This window comes from Molothrus aeneus, chromosome 7 (assembly GCF_037042795.1).
Source record: "Molothrus aeneus isolate 106 chromosome 7, BPBGC_Maene_1.0, whole genome shotgun sequence".
Taxonomy (NCBI): domain Eukaryota; kingdom Metazoa; phylum Chordata; class Aves; order Passeriformes; family Icteridae; genus Molothrus; species Molothrus aeneus.
The window spans coordinates 36,761,550-36,778,980 of NC_089652.1; the positions used below are offsets into that span (position 1 = coordinate 36,761,550).

The following is a 17,431-nucleotide window of genomic DNA, read 5'->3' on the forward strand; positions in this document are numbered from 1 at the left end:
GAGATGGGTGAGATTTGTTCTCTTGGGTTCAGGCAGTGCAAAGTGTTCTGTGTTCATTTTGTACCTCTTGGAGTTATCACAACATTACAGCACTTTAAAAAATGGTTATTTTAGTTTAAAATGTGGTAAAGGTTTGGCTCAGTTCTTTTCAGTTGAGTGTGCTGGCAAATCCCTTTTTAAAGCCTATTTGTTCAGAAAAATGGGAATTGATATTTTGTGATCATTGATGCCTTTCATTCTCTCATCCTAAGAGCTATATGAGGGACCACTGTCAATTCAAAACTGCCTTAAGTAAAAACATAATAATAATTTATATTTCAGCTTTGCTAAAGGGGTATAAAGATATCCAAATGAACTTTTTTACTCTTTCTTTGTAGCCTTCTCATGGTAAATTTACCCAGTTGCCCTTTCTTTTCATCCAAGTGATGGATTTTACACCACCCCAATTTACAATTTTCCTTTACAAATTGTGAATTCCTGCTGACCTGGAGTAGTCTCATCATACCATGTATTTTTTTTTAATTCAGGACTCCAAAACAATGCCCTAAATAATAATCTAAAATCCAAAACCCATTCAATCCAAATGAATTAAAACTGGAAGTGGATCATGGACTCAGTGTTTCACCCAGCATCGTTCCTGTGATCCTTCCTCCTGGTGGTTAATTCCAACCTGGTCCATGACTAACTCTGTTAAGTCATGGTTGGTTTTGGGTTTATGCTGTTGAAAATCTGTGATTGTATGTGAATTAATGCTGTTATAAGCCTTCTCCAAGAACTTTAGGGAAGTACAAGTGCACAGTGCCATAATCTCCAATGGGGCGCGGCACAGAGTGGCTGGAGCATTTCATGCAGACCCATTCCTGTTTTTCAAGTGCTTCAGTTTGGATCCCCCAGCCCCTTTTCCCATGGCAGGTTGGGCTGAGCCTGGTGCCGTGTGCCCTGGAGGTGTCCCCAGCAGGCAGCACCCCGTTAACATTGCTGCTCTTCCATTCCAGGGGGTTTGGGCCCGTCCTCATCGATAGCCATCGCTGGGGCCAGCCAAGCTGCCATCACCAAGACCACGTCTGTGCTCCAGGACGGTGTCATTGTCACTACTGCAGCGGGGACCCCTCTGCAGCAGGGCCAGCTGCCCATGGGGGGCGAGTTCCCCTTCGCTGGCCACGAACACTCGCTCCACTTCCCGCAGAACAGCTCTTCGAACAACAATCTGCCGCATCCTCTGAATCAGAACCTCCTCAATTCCCTGCCTCTCTCTCTGCCGGTGAATCAGCAACATCTCCTGAACCAGAACCTCCTAAACATCCTCCAGCCTTCAGCAGGAGAAGGCAAGTCTGAGGTCAACCTCAACCCTCTGGGTTTCCTGAACCCGAACGTCAATGCTGCTTTAGCGTTCCTCTCCGGCGACGTGGACGGGCAGGTCCTGCAGCCCGTGCACTTCCAGCTGCTGGCGGCCCTGCTCCAGAACCAGGCCCAGGCAGCCGCCATGCTCCCCGTGCCATCCTTCAACATCTCCATCTCCGACCTGCTGCAGCAGCAGCAGCAGCAGCAGCAGCAGCAGAACGCGCCCGCGCCCCCCGAGCCGCTGCCTGAGGGCGGCCGGGTGGAGCCCCTGCTGCCCGCCCCCATCCCCGGCTTCCCCGAGCCCGCCGCCAACCCCCTGCTCCTGCCCGCCGCCCCCGGCGCCTCGGCGCTCATGGCCCTCAACCCGCAGCTGGTGGGGGGTGTCCTGAGCTCGGGTGGCCACCCCGAGGTGGCCATTGCCACCTCCTCGCAGGCCACCACCAGCACCACCAGCACCACGTCGGCGGCGGTGGCGGCGCTGTCGGTGTCGGCGCTGGGCGGGGGCACGGCCGTGGTGTCCATGGCAGAAACGCTCCTCAGCATCTCTGGTGGTGCACCCGGGCCCGCCAAGGTCAGCAACAGCTCCGTGGTGCCACAGCTCCTGAACCCTCTCCTGGGCACCGGCCTGCTGGGTGAGTGCAGCTTGGGGGAAACAAAAGCTGAGCTGGTTTGGGGAGGGACGATTCACCAGGTTGGAGGAGGCCTTCAAGATCATGGAGTCCAACCCAGCCCCAGCCCCTCAGCCAAACCCTGGCACCCAGTGCCACATCCAGGCTGTGTTAAACACACCCAGGGATGGGGACTGCACCACCTCCCCGGGCAGCCATTCCAGAGCTTTATCACTTTTTCCTGATATCCAACCTGAATTTCCCTTGGCACAGCTCGAGGCTGTGTGCTCTGGGTGTGTCAGTTCCTGGAGACAGAGCCCAGCCCCAGCTGAGCACAGGCACCTTTCAGGAGCTGTTCAGAGTGATGAGGGCAGCCCTGAGTCTCCTTTTCTGCAGGCTGAGCACCCCCAGCTCCCTCAGGGGTTCCTCTCAGGGTCTGTGTTCCCAGCCCCTCTCCAGCCTCCTTGTCCCCTGGATGCACTCAAGCATCCCAATGTCCTTCCCAAGCTGAGGAGCCAGAGCTGGACACAGTATTTTCAGATTCATAATTTCAGATTCTGGTTTTATCTTCTTTTTTTTTTTCTTGGTGGTGTTGGAGCTTGTTTGTTGAGCAAACGTTCTTGTTAGAAATTAAAATCACGTTCTGCTTTCCTTCTTTAATGTTTAATACTGATCTTGGAAATTATTAATCCTGCCACCTAAAAACTAAATCCACCTGAAAATTGTGTGAGAAACTGGATTTATTTCATTGTTCAAGGAGTGGCAGCTCAGGAGCATCCCTGGGTGAGCTGGGAGTGCCTGTGGCAGCACAGGATTAGCAGGAGTAGCTGTGTTGGAGATGGCAAACAACCAACATCCCAAAGCACGTGATGAAAAACCCCTTAAATACAAAGGTTTTCCCTCCTGGGTGATGATTTTTTCACTTATTTTTACCAAAAACATATAATAGAGTAGGTACTCCTCTGTTTGTAATCTACTCCTGGTGGGAATGAAATAATAATTAAATAATGCCTCACCCCGACCTAAATGGCTACAGAGAACTCAACCTACTTGGTATTTTCCATACAAAATGCATCTAACAGTGACTTTTCAAATGGAACTTTTAAGGAAAACACAAGATTTTAAGTTTAGAAAAGAAACAAACCAGCAAATTGATGTATTTTAAGCTTTATTATTTCGTACAGTAAGGTTTGACAGTGTGGGGTTTTTTTAAGAGGTAAAACGTTCATGTAAAGTGAAATTTTCATGTAATAAAAAATGTTAATTCAACTTTTACTCTAGAACATAAAAAATGTGTTGTTTAGGGTGTTGTGTGACATGGCTGAGCCAAACAGCCCTTTCTCCTTCACAGCTGGTGAAAAACTCATTTTGTTTGGGGTTTAAATGTTTCTCTCATTCTCTCCCTCTCCCCTCCTCATCCCCATCACCACCCCAGCAGTGTTTCAGTGAGATTCCAAGGCCTGGGATTCCACAGAAGCTCCTCCTGCCATCCCTGCTGTCCCAGGAGTCAGGAGAGGTGACACAAAAGACCCAATATTGGAGAATTTAAGAGCAGGAGAGCCCCATTCCCAGGGGATGGAGGGAGCAGGGTTGTTTTCCAGAGGTTTTTTGGCACTCAGTGGGATTGGAGTGCAGGGAGTTGCTGAGTGGTGTTTGCCTGTGCTTGCCTTGCAGGGGAAATGTCATCTCTGAACACTACTCTGAACAACCATCAGCTCAGCCATCTCCAGTCACTCCTCAACAACAATCAGATGTTTCCTTCAAATCAGCAGCAGCAGCAGCAGCAGCAGCAGCAGCACCTTCTCCAGGGCTACCAGAACGTGCAGGGCTTTCAGGGCCAGCCCCAAATTCCTGGCCCAGCCAACAACCCAAACCCCATGGCGTGTCTGTTCCAGAATTTCCAGGTAGAAAACAAAAGTAAATCAATATTCAAGCAAGTGTGCAGCTCTCAGGTGGTAAAATTCCATCCTCCGGAGTTTGGTTTCTTTGCTGATTAAGACAATATCAATTATATAATTACATTAATGTAAATACATTTATTGCGTAGAATATATCCTTTCAGTAGCTGATGGATTTTGCAAATCAGGAACATTTGTTATTGAAATTTTATCCCTTTCTCCTTAGGAATTGGGTTTAGTTGCTTTGGAAAGAGTTATGTTGCATGTATTGAGAAAAGGTTCCTCTATATGCTGACAATCACTATAGAATGTTAACAGATCTCTTTTCCATCCCACAGAATTTACCATCAATTCCTGTTTAGCCCATTTTGATAATTCAGCAGCAATTTTCAGTAATTAGAATTAGTATTTAATAGGTCATTCTGAGTGACTGTGTGCACCAGTCCTCTCGCATTCCCACTGCAATGGGATGGAGGAGCTGTGATGGGGATTGTGCAGCCTGGAAAAACAGGGATGGGAGCGAATAAACAATGACAAGCTGGGCAAAAACGAGACTTGCCTGCTCTCCACATAACACAATTATTCCTAATTCAGGTTGGAGTTAAACAGAGCAAAACCAGGTGACAGAGCCAGGGTGCAGGTAGGGGTTTGTTGTTGCTCAGCATTGCTGCACAAGTGCAGGTGTGAGGAGAGGAAGGCAGAAGGGCCAGGCAGTGCTTCCACCCTTCCAGGAGGAAAAAGGAGCTGGGGAGAAGCTCCCCTGAAAAATCTCAGTTCTCTGCCTGTTCCCTCTCTTGTAGGAATTCTGGTGGCTTTAGCCCAGTAATTTTTTCTGTCCCATTTCCAGTTATAGAAACAGTCACAGTAAGTAGTTAAAGGGCTTTTGGAATATTTTCCCTGTGGAAAATTTTTGCAGGTTTTTTTGGAGTGCTCTTGTTGATATTGTGTTCCCTGCCTGTGGATGTGACGAGGAGTAGCAAAAGTTCAGGTGGTTGAATCTGGAGGTGCCAGATAGCTGTGGCTTAGTGTTGGTTTTCTTAGTTTTATTTTCTAAAATATTTTAACAGATTTTATTCTATTATTACTCTCAGTAAGTAATAAAACACAAAAAATATAAAACTCAACACTATTTTATTAAAAACCAACTTATTTCTTAGTTACAATACTATAAAAATATTTTTTAACTTATTAACTTTTGCTACACAATATTACTATTATTTCTAACACTAATCATGTTTTTTCCCACCTAATCTTACTACAATACATCTTTCACAATTCTAATTCTCTAAAATATCAAGTCTTTTTACAAAAACATATATTACAACTTATTAAAATTTATTTCCAATTCAATCTTTCTCCCAGCAATATCATCTCTATTCCACAGATAATCATCTTCTTAAGCCAACACACCTTATCTCAGTATTTACATACAAATATACAAAACTATATAAACTTTCTATCAAATTTAAAATTCTTTATAAATCCATTTCTCGCAGCTTAGAGCGCAGGGGTGTGGCATACTGGGGATGCCATGGGAAAGGCACACAGCAAAGGGGCAAATAGGATTGTGGAGCAATTCCAAAAGCACAGTGGTGGCAATCAGGAACTCCCTGAGGAGCACACAGGGCCAGAAGCAATGCTGGGGTCTGGGAAGGAAAGAAGAGGAACTGAGGGCAGAACCCAGAGGTTGTGGAGTTGAGGTCTCTCCTCTCTGGAGCTGCACGGAGCCCGCCTGGCTGTGGTCCTGTGCTCCAGCAAGGGGCTGGGTTGGATCAGATCAGCTGGAGAAGAGGAGGCTCCCAGGAGGCCTCAGAGCATCCTCCAGTGGCTGGAGGGGCTGTGGGGAGGCTGGAGAGGCACTGGAGGGACAGGACAAGGAGGGGTGGGTTCAAACTGTCAGAGAGGGGATTTAGGTGGAAAATTGGGAAGGAATTCCAGGCTGGGAGGGTGGGCAGGCCCTGGCACAGGGTGCCCAGAGAAGCTGTGGGTGCTCCTGGATCTCTGGAAGTGTCCAAGGCCAGGCTGGACAGGGTTTGGAGCAGCCTGGGACAGTGGGAGGTGTCCCTGCCTGTGGCATGGGGTGGCACTTGTTGGGCTTTGAGGTCCCTTCCCACCCAAACCATCCTTGTCTCTGAGTCAAGAATTCTGACCCTGGCGTTTAGGACTTGAGAGAAAACAGGAGCCTGCTGACACAAAGCCTGAGAAAGGGGCTTTGTTTTCCTCTCAGTCAGGCCCTTAATTCTCTCTCTACCTTGTTCAGTTTGTACCTGGTGTATAACAAAAGGAAATGTGCTGTAGTGAATAACCACAGAGTTTATCTGCTGAAATCCAGCTGGAGTTCCAGCATCAGTTCCCATCCTGTCTCTCCTTTCCCTAGGTGAGGATGCAGGAAGACGCCGCCGTCCTCAACAAAAGGATGATCACCCAGATGGGCATGGCGCCGCTTCCCGAGAGCTCCAGCGCTCTCCTTCCTCCCTTCCAGGAGCCCCCCTGCGAGCTGCAGCAGAGACCTGACCCCTCCCTGGGCCAGCAGGCCAAGGACACCCCCAACAACGCCGTGGCCGCGGCCGCGGGCGACGCCTCGGTGGACGCCATCTACAAGGCGGTGGTGGACGCGGCCAGCAAGGGGGTGCCGGTGGTGATCACCACGGCCGGCTCCAGCTCCACGCAGCCAAGCCCCATCCCCGCCCTGAGTGCCATGAGTGCCTTCACAGCCTCCATCGGGGACCCCCTGAACCTGTCGGGCGCGGCGCACGGCCGCGGCGCCGAGCACGAGGGGCGCGCCCGGGGCGGCCGCGGCGCGCGGGGCCCCAAGAACGCGGAGCACGGCAAGGGCCCCGGCGAGGGGGACGGCTACGAGTATTACAAAGCGGCCGCCTGTAACACGCCCAAAAAGCAGTGGGAAGGGGAGCAGAGCCCCGTGGGGGAGATGGGCAGGTGGAAATGCGAGGAGTTCCTGGAGCACTCGGCCCACGTCCACGGCAGCCCGTGCCACGAGAGGCCCAACAACGCCTCGGCGCTGCTGCAGGGGGAGCAGCACCAGGCCCTGCTGGCGCAGCGGAACTGTCAGAGCGAGAAGGCGCTGGAGGAGAATTTCAGGTATAACAATTACAAAAGAACTATGATGAGCTTCAAGGAAAGACTGGAGAACACTGTGGAACGATGTGCACACATCAACGGGAACCGCCCGCAGCCCAACAGGGCCTTCGGGGAGTTGCTCAACGCTTCCAAACAAGACCTGATCCTGGAAGAGCAATCCCCCAGTTCCTCCAATAGCTTGGAGAGTTCCTTAGTGAAAGACTACATCCATTACAATGGAGATTTTAATGCCAAAAGCATTAACGGGTGCGTGCCCAGCCCCTCGGATGCTAAGAGCATCAGCAGCGAGGAGGAGCTGCGGAACCCCGAGTCGCCCTCGTCCCACGAGCTCATCCACTACAGGCCCAGGACGTTTAACGTGGGCGACTTGGTCTGGGGCCAGATCAAAGGACTCACCTCCTGGCCTGGCAAACTTGGCAGAGAAGAAGAGGTTCACAATTCATGCCAACAGAACGCTGAGGAGGGGAAGGTATATTTATGTCTCTATGCACATCTCTCTTTCTCCCCCCCCTGGCACCGGCACACAAATCAAAATTTTGTCTTTATTTTGTCTCTTCTTTTAATGGCGTTTTTTTCCTAGCTGTAGCTTGTAGAGCTGAATTTCCCCTTCATTTCCTGCCAGGGCCACGAGACAGGTTAAGTTTGGGCTTTGCTAAATGATTTTTTGGTGTTAACAAGAAGTGGTTCTCACTTAGGTGGTGTGTTCAGACAAATTCCTGGCTGTGTCCAAAGCATCTGATACGGAAATACCTGAAAGTGCTGAAACTGCAAAAAGGAGAAGTGGCCTCATCAGATTGAGGAATCCTTAATGAGTGAAATCTTGCTGATTGACACACACTTCTCACAGGAAATGCACACACATTTCCAACTCTAAAGGAGGTTTTGATCATCATTTAGTAATAAGGAAAGTGTTCCAATTTGGTCTTTCATACTAAAATTCTTCTTTTGTGTTAACAAATCATGTGCTTGTTGGGGAATATACAGGAAATGCAGTTATCAAGGAGTTATTGGTAATTTTATTATGAAAAATTCTCCCAAATCTGGTCTCCACTGCTCGTGTAACATTTTATCTTTGTAGTTCTTACAAAATGCTGCACATCCTCCACCTAGAAATATTAAAAAATTTTAAAATGCATAAGCAGAAAGTGGAGATTTAAGGAAATAAAGGTTTGTCAGTGACACAAAGAAATCAAATCGCTTAAAACTGAGGAGAGTGGGTTACACCAAAGTGTTCCTTTCCCCAAAATTCAGCCAGGAGCAGATACCCAGAGGAGAGAAGGGACAAGAAACTCATCCCATCCCACCCCTGCCATGCCCAGGGACACCTCCCACTGTCCCAGGTTGCTCCAAGCCCCATCCAGCCTGGCCTTGGACATTCCAGGGATCCAGGGGCAGCCCCAGCTGCTCTGGGAATTCCATCCCAGCCCCTCCCCTCTGGAGCTGTAAATCCTGGATGCTCCTCCACTGTGGTTTCACCCCCAGAGCAGGAGAGCTTCAGTGTCCCTTGGCAGGTGAAAGTGCTGAATATTCCAGAGCTTTCCATGGATTAATCCATCCCAGCCCAAAGCAGGAGAGTGTTTCAGAGCTCATCATCCTCAGGAAGCTCAGAGCCCTGAGTTACCAGTCAGGTTAGGAGCTGGAGGATCACAAACCTTTCGGGCTGAAACAAAACTGGAAGAATTCCATGTTCAGTATCCCTGTCTGAGTCAGGAGCACAGGAGCAACATTCCCATTCCCAGTGTGCTTTTGTGGATGAACAGAATCCGTGTGTCCAAATCTCTGTGAATGTTGCATAGAAATGAAAGGTTCACTTGTGTAAAGAGGGGGATTTTCTTACCTGCATTCCTGAGCAATTTCACGTTTCCTCCCTAATGTGTGGCTGCCAGGATGTGCTGTTGGATCTGTGCAAAGCTTTGCTGTGCTGGGGTTTCTGTGCATTGTGTGGGGATTGTGGGGTGTGAAATCCAGTGGCACCCATTTTATTGGGTACTGAACACCAAACCAGGGAAGCAGATCCCTGGAATGCTCACAGCAAGGTGGAGACCAGTCCAAGTTCTCCGTGAGGAACTCCCACATCATGGATCACCTCTAACATCACATCACCTTGAATTAATCATTTTAAATGTAAATATGGAAGAAATGTCTTTAATTCCTTCATCCAGAAGTGTGGGGTGAGCAGCCATTCCAAAGGGCAGGAGCTGAGGGTGGAAGGTGGGATGCACAGGGAAAAACCCACACCAGACCAGAAGGAATCACCTGGAAAACCACAAAGAAACACCCTTGGAAACCAAATATTCCTCAGGAATTCTGCACCAGCCCATGGTGGGAGTGACCTGCAGCACTTGGGAAAATTCCTTTTCCTCTGGAGCTTCCTGAAAACATCTTTAAAGTCTTTGTGTAACCAAATGTGGCCCTCCTGTGTTACATTAATTTGCTGTTGGGATTTGTACATTCTCTGCTCTTTGGATTGTTTATTATTTGGTTTTTGTTTCCATTTTAAAGACTTTGGGCATTCAGGTATTTAATGGGATGATGGATCTGTTTGGGAGATCCAGACAGGAAAAGCAGGAATTTTACACTTCTTTTCCTTGGATTTGGCTGCTGGAAATTAGAGGAGCCCAAGGAAGTGCAGCAGAAATTTCTGGGAGGAAAAGGAGAAGCCTGAGTCTAATCCCAAACCAGAAGAGTTGTATCTCATTAAGCAATTAATTTGATTATTACCCACCTTGGTTATTATTCATCACCTAAACAGAACCAGAGCAATCAAAGGTTTTGTGGGAGCTTTTCATGGTGAATTTTACCAGGGCAAATCCTGCTCTCAGTGTGATTTTCCAGGGGTTAAACTGGGCTGGGTTAAACTGGGCTGGCTAAACTGAGCCTTTCCGGTGCTGCAGGTAGAACAGGGAGGATTCCTCCCATCTGTGTGTGATCTGGTGTTGATATTGATGATTATTAATTGTGATTTCTGTTGGAGTTGCTTTCCATACCCTGTTTTGTAGCAATTTGATACTTCCCAAAATACCCAAGTGTTTTTTTTAATGTGTAACCATCACAAAATGCCAATAATGAAGATCTTTTTGTTACTTTAAGAGGTCATTTGTTTCCCAAACATGATATTAATTCTTGATAACATTATTTACATGGAACTTTGCAATTTTTCTCCTGGCAGCCCTTGGCAGTTTGTTCCTTATGTGTTTGTTCCACATTTCCATCGTGGATAGGGATAATTCCTTTTCTCTCATGCTTGTCCTTAGAAAAGCTCCCCAGGTTCTCAGTTTCTCCTGAGTTTGTGTTCTTCCAAAATCCAGTGAGGGGAGGAGTTATTGGAAATATTTGCATTAAAATGAGCAGCTTTTAAGGGAAAAACGCTACAATTTGTGGCAGAATTGAATTTATTTCATGAAAATTGAAATCTCAGCTCTCCAAGTGCAGATTTCTCCATTAATGATTCCTGGAAGTGCCTGGATCAGCACATTCCCAATTTCTTTAGCACAGGTGTGACTTTAAGACATGGAAATCTGGTCTGAATGTGTAATTTTGGGCCTTATTTCAAGAGATTTTGGCAACTGCTCACTCATGACCTCCACCTTGTCGTGTCCACACGTCAGACCTGTGGTGAATATAAATTATTTAGGAATTGGAAGGCTGAATTTGGAGGGAATTTGCATTCCCACTTCATTTCCAGGTTGTGTACAGGCACACACTCAATACATTTGTATTTATGGAAAATGTCAAGTAAGATGTAGCAAAGAAACAGGAACTGAACCATTTCTTTTCCTTTAGGTTGATGTGTTCTAAATATCTGATTTTGTTTTTACCAGCAGGAATGACTGAGCCAGATCAAAATAACAGAGAGATGTGGCTTCATGTATTGAGATGCAAATGATGAAATTACAGAGATGTTATCATTAATTTTCTGCTTGTATTGCTTACACTGGGACTTACTGGTGCCCACACAGTGCTTGAAATTGCTTCCATTTAAAATATTCAAGGTTTAAATTCCCAGTTCTCTTGAGCACGTGCCCAAATTCATCCCTGATCAGTAAAAAAAAAAAAATAAGAATAATTAAAAGAACTGATTTTAAGACAAATAAATAAAGCTCTGGTGAAGATTCCTGGATTGAGAAGGCAAAGAAGGATTTCCTTCTGGAATGGGAATGGATTTGGCCGTGCCATGAGTTGAGCAGAGACCTGGAATTCCTTACCCAGGGGCTGGCGGTGATGGGAACACTTTGGTGCCCAAATGGGATCATCATTCCCAGGCACTCAGAATTCCAGGTGTAACATCCATGTGGGAAGGCAGTGCAGAGTGAGCCACTCCACCAGCACTGCCAAGAAAGGGCTTTAAAAGATTCTTCTCCTCAGTTTTGTGCCATGAGTGTCCCAAATTTGGGTTTCTGTTGCCGCTGTGAGAAATTCCAGCGATGGATGGATGTGGGAGGGGTGGGCAGCTCCAGGTGATGTTGCTGCCCTGCTGGAGGGGCATCCCTGGGCTGGCAGAGCAGGAAGGGGGCATTTGCTGCTCTGGGTAACGAGTTTGGTGTCCATCCTTCCCCAGGTGGAGCCGGAGAAGCTGAAGACACTAACGGAGGGGCTGGAGGCGTTCAGCCGCGCCAGGAAAAGGAACAGGAAGTGAGTCCATCCTGCCTCCCCACCTAATCCCCCTCATTCCCTTCCCTGGGCCCTCCTGGGCCAGCCCAGCCCAGCTGAGGCCTTCATCCCTTGGCATTCCTCATCTTGGTTCTGGAATCTGAGGCGTTCTGGGTGCATCTCTGTGAAATATCCCCGTGGGAGCTTCTGGTGGCATTCCTGAGCTCCAGCACCCAAAAAGATCATCCCATCAGAATTATCCTGTCCAAACCACACTTTCTAACCAAACCTGACCTCCTTCCTTCTCCAGGGTTGTTCTGGAAATCCCCTTTATCCCACTGCTCAGAAGGGCTGCAGGATTTGTGGCTGAGCTCTGCCTCACACCTGGGTCAGCTGCTGGGCTTTATCCAACTTTCACCTCTTAGTGACAAATACCAGCACAGAAAAACTGTGAAACAGGAAAAATTGGGACATGAAGCTTCAGGATGGGCAAAAAGAGGAAAATTATTGAATTTTGAGGGGAAAAAAACTCCTCTGGACATCCTTAAAGGGATGGCAGGGTAGGAGCTGTGCTGTGATTGGGTTTGTTCTGTGATGGTGCTGGTTTACTGTCATAGGGAAAATACATTCTTAAACCTGTGAGAATTAAACTCAGCTCTGAATGACCACAGGCTGGAAGGGATTAAATAATTCCCTCTCTTCCCCTCCTTTTAAGGTGTGAGCTTTGCTTTTATTTCTGTGTCCCACGGGGCCAAGAGAAGGGATTTTTATACCACTGAGACAGTGGTGGCGGCTGTTTCTTCCAACATCATCCCCAAAATACCTTCCTGGATTTTAAGGGAACTCAGAAGGGTTTCTGGTGACTTCCCAGTTATTTTTTCATGTCCCTGAAGTGAACTCAGTGACTCAAGGACAGCAGGAGCAGATTTAAAGTGGTTAAAGCTGACAGAAACTGCTGCTTTACAGCCCTTACAGAGATCCTTCTCCATATTTCAGCTTACTTCCTAGTCTGAGTCCTTTGGTGGACATCTCCTGGTTTCCCCATTCCTGCTGTAGATTCACCTGGCAAAGTTCATGGGTTTGTTTCTGGTTTGTGATGCGCTATTGGATTTTTATCCAATTTTTTGAAACATTTAGTGTTGAATACAATTGCTGCACGTGAAGTGCTCATCACACGGGCCCAGGGCTGGTTCAGCAGAGCAGGATTGGTCTCCAAGCCCTTGAAATGACGTTCACATCCCACAACAGTTCATGGAATTGATGATTCCATGAATTCTTTATGTCTCAGTTCCATCTCAGCCCTTCCTTTCCTGCTGCAGCCACGTCCCTGCTTTGCTCCCCAGGCCATTATTGACCCCCAAACTGGGAATAATGAGCTTTGACTCTGTGATTTAGAAGGCTGAACAATTGTTTTATTAAGCTGTGCTGTATTAATACTAAACTATACTAAAGAAAAACTCGTGACCCTTTCTAGACACAGCTTTGATGTAATTGGTCAATCAATCTGAGCAACCATCACCAGAGTCCAATTAGCAAATCCCTTTTGGTAAACAATCTCCATAACACATTCCCCATGTGCCAGGCAACAGGAGCAGCAAATAGAGATAAGAATTGTTTTCTATCTCTCCCTGTTAAAGGAGTGTGTGAGTGCCACAGGCCATGGCACAGCTTCCTCAGCTCTCCAGATGTGCTCTGCTGTGCTTGTGGGGTGCCCCATGGCAGGAAGGAATGATGCATCTGACTCCATGTTCTCAGAAGGCTGATTTGTTATTTTATGATCCTATATTATATTAAAGAATACTAAACTGTACTAAAGAATACAGAAAGGATACAGACAGAAGGCTAAAAGATAATAATGAAAACTCAGAGTCCTGACACAGGTGGCTGTGATTGGTCATTAAGTCAAAACAACTCACAGAAACCAATGAAACAACCACCTGTGGGTAAACAACCTCCAACCACATTCCACATGTGAGCACAACACAGGAGAAGCAATCAGATAATTATTGTTTTCCCATTTCTCTGAGGCTTCTCAGCTTCCCAGGAGCAGAATCCTGGGCAAAGGGGATTTTCCAGAGAATGTGACAGTGACAGTGCTCTGCTGGAGCCTCCCCTGGTGCAGCTCTGCCCTCCCAGGCTCTGGGTGATCCCTGCTGTGCTGGGCACCAGCATTCCCAGTCCCACTGCCCACAGAGCATCTCCAGGGGCCACCCCCAGTCCCAGCTCCTTCTCCCGGCCTTTGCTGCTCCTCTGGCTGCTCCCATCTCTCTGCAGTCAGGAATGTGCCACCTCCCATCCCCTCCATGCCATCCTCACCTGTCCTGCTCAGCTGTGCCAGGCTGGAGTCCCATCTCTGCTGTCCCTCCTGCTGGACACGTGCCACGGGCAGGGTGGGACTGGGCTGAAGCTTCCAGTGCCTTCCCAGCTTCCAGGGTTGATTTAAAATGGATATTGGGCAGGAATTCTTCCCTGGGAGGGTGGGCAGGCCCTGGCACAGGCGCCCAGAGCAGCTGGGGCTGCCCCTGCATCCCTGGAATGTCCAAGGCCAGGCTGGAGCAGCCTGGGACAGTGCAAGGTGTCCCTGCCATGGCAGGGGTGGATGGGATGGGCTTTAGGGTCCCTTCCAACCCCAACCATTCCAGGGTTCTGTGATTAAAAGGAAAGGTTTTTATAGGAAGTGTCTCTGTGAGGGACAGGCCATGTGTCCCAGCAGGGGACAAGGTGCCATCACCTTCCCTCGTGACAGACACGGTTCTGCTCATCCTCCGTCTCCTCCTCCCGTTTCCTCACCTCCACAGCAGGACCTGTCACCATGTCCAAGTGGAAAAGTCCTTCAGGAGCAAAGAGACCCCATAGAATGGTCCCTGTGAAAGGAAATGTGCTTGGAGCTGCCCCATGACCTGGGGCAATTGGGGTGGGAAGAAGGAAACCTTCACCCCACCTCTCCCTCAGCCTGTGGGGTGCTGCCATTCCAGGGGAAAATGGGATATTTGAGATAATTAATGCAGTTCATTGAAAGTTAGAAGGATATTTAACTTTCCTTCTGTAATCCCAGCACAAGCATTTCCTTTTCACAATATTGTCACAGTTCTGATCTTGCCCCTTGTGCCCCCAGCCTGGGGGGCTCCAGGGTCAGCACATCCCCAATGAATTCATGTGTTTGTTATTCAATTTGCTCAGGTTTTCTTTCTGTCCTTGAGAGTTACTGATGCCTTTCATCTTTTCTCCCCAGAAGTGGAAAGCTAAATAACCATTTAGAAGCTGCTATACACGAGGCCATGAGTGAACTAGACAAAATGTCTGGGAATGTAAGTTCCTTTTCCTTGGGAATATTCTCCTTTTCCATGTTTCTGCATGTGTGTCCCTTGGAGGGAGGCTTGCTTTGGGTGGCTTTCTAACAAATCCTGGTTTTATTTTCTGGAATAATGAGGAATTTTCAATATTTCCCCTGCATTAAAAACTGTTTGCAGAGGTGTGACGGTTCTGAAAAATGGGAGAAGTTGTAGGATTTTAGGTGCATTGCAAATGTTATTGCTTTTGACAAAAGAGATTTACACATCCAGCCTGATGATACTTGGATGAGTTCCAGTCCTGCTCCTGTTCCAGGGGGCTCCTCTGGCTGCTGACACAAAATCAGGCTCATTTCCTTCTCAGCTGGAGTAGCAGGGTAATGAAACCACATTTGAAAGCACCTCTCTTTTGAGTGCAAAACTTTTGGAATTCAGTTATCCCCATGAGAAATGAAAGGTAGTGTCATGAAAGGTAAGTTAAAAAAAAAAAAAAAAGAATATTTCTAATATCACACCCAAGAGTGGTTTTTCCACGCTAATTACACTGTCACAGTGTAACTCCAGCATCTTTCCAATGACAAGCTTGGTTTATAAAATATCCTCATTTCTGTTTCTAAAGCATGGCTGTAATTTCATCCCAGCCAACCTAAAAATAAAAAACAAATCTATCACAGCACATGTAACCTCCCACATCTTCTATTTGGTCATTAATTATTCAAATTATTAATTATAAAATGTTTCAACACTGGGGGAAAAAAAGGTTTTTTGCTGATATTCAGTGTTCAGGACTGAAGATGTGCAGGTTTGGAAGTTACAGTAACACTTTTGGAGCTTCTGGAGCACCAAAAAGGAAATATATTTATTTATATATTCGAAGAACTGAAGGCTTAGAGCTTATTTCAGGCCCAACAAGAAATATTTAAAAAGTTACTGAGTAGCTTCTAAGTAAGAACTCAACCAGATCTTTTATTAAAGCTGAATTTAACAAACTGAGATTTGAGCTTTGATATAAAACAACATTATTGTGTTTCCCTCCTATGGAAGGACAAGGAAAGCAGGAGGTGATTGGGATAAATTTGGGATGGGTGTTTGGGCTGGCCCATCCTGCTGCCACCTTTTCCCACCCATAAATGCAGGAATATCAAAAGCTGCCTGCTCTGGGCATTGGGAGCAGCAGAAAGTGCTCAGGGGAAGTGCTTGGTGGGATTTGCTGCTCTGGTTGTTGTGGCACCAAACTGGACCTGCAGTGCCTTGATCGATCCTTTGATTCTGTGGGCACAGGATTTGGGATCAGGGCTGCTTTCCATAGGGATTCTCATTCCCAGAAGCACTCCCAGGGCATCAGCAGCTCTTTTTAGTGGCTTGCAGCTCCTGCTGCTCAGCCCCAGCCGTGGTGAAACGTGCAGCAGGATCCTCAGCTCAGCAGGGAATCCTGGCAGGAGCAGTGGGAGCAGGAATGTCAGGGGATGGAGGGCTCGGGAGGGAGCCAGGGAGGGCCGAGGGTTGGTTCCTGTGCTGGGAGCTGTAGCTGCTGCCGACAGATGGTGGTGGAATTCCACACCAGCTCAGCCTTCCTCCTCCTCCTCCTCTCTCCCCTCCTGCTTCTCCCTGAGCAGCCAGCAATGCCAGGCTTTGCCTCTCAAATCATCCAGCATTAGCTGGGAATTGAATGTTTCCTTTTAAACACAGAGTTTCCTGGACATCCCTCGTTCCTTAAGAACAGCCCTGAGCTGAACTTACCCAATTTCCCATTACCAGCATTTTCTCACCATCTTCTCCCCACCTTTTATCACTCTGCTTACTAAAATGTGTGAAGGTTTGTCACTAAATTTGCCATTATTGCAGTTTGGGGTTTCAGTTCCTGATTTGGGGGTTTCAGTCCTTGATTTGGGGGTTTCAGTCCTTGATTTGGGGGTTTCAGTTTCTGATTTGGGGGTTTCAGTTCCTGATTTGGGGGTTTCAGTCCTTGATTTTGGGGGTTTCATCTCCTGATTTGGGGGTTTCAGTCCCTGATTAAGGGGGTTTCAGTCCTTGATTTGGGGGTTTTAGTCCCTGATTTGGGGGTTTCAGTGCCTGATTTGGGGGTTTCAGTCCTTGATTTTGGGGGTTTCAGTTCCTGATTTGGGGGTTTCAGTGCCTGATTTGGGGGTTTCAGTCCTTGATTTTGGGGGTTTTAGTGCCTGATTTGGGGGTTTCAATTCCTGATTTTGGGGGTTTCATCTCCTGATTTGGGGGTTTCAGTCCTTGATTTGAGGGTTTCAGTCCCTGATTTTGGGGGTTTCATCTCCTGATTTGGGGGTTTTAGTGCCTGATTTGGGGGTTTCAGTTCCTGATTTGGGGGTTTTAGTCCCTGATTTGGGGGTTTCAGTGCCTGATTTGGGGGTTTCATCTCCTGATTTGGGGGTTTCAGTCCTTGATTTCAGGGTTTCAGTCCCTGATTTTGGGGGTTTCAGTGCCTGATTTGGGGGTTTCAGTTCCTGATTTGAGGGTTTCAGTCCCTGATTTTGGGGGTTTCATCTCCTGATTTGGGGGTTTCAGTCCCTGATTTGGGGGTTTCAGTCTCTGATTTGGGGGTGTTAGTCCCTGATTTGGGGGTCTCAGTGCC

The 17,431-nt window shown here is 47.5% G+C and overlaps 1 protein-coding gene across 1 annotated transcript in view; it reads left to right on the forward strand.

Moving 5' to 3' along the window:
* MBD5 (methyl-CpG binding domain protein 5) overlaps positions 1-17,431 on the forward strand; it is a 40,681-nt gene that overhangs the window by 19,390 nt on the left and 3,860 nt on the right. The window contains exons 5-9 of the mRNA XM_066553553.1: positions 996-1,973; positions 3,624-3,853; positions 6,225-7,415; positions 11,505-11,578; positions 14,769-14,844. Of these exons, the coding sequence (XP_066409650.1) occupies positions 996-1,973; positions 3,624-3,853; positions 6,225-7,415; positions 11,505-11,578; positions 14,769-14,844 (2,549 nt within the window). The remainder of the gene's footprint in view (positions 1-995; positions 1,974-3,623; positions 3,854-6,224; positions 7,416-11,504; positions 11,579-14,768; positions 14,845-17,431) is intronic.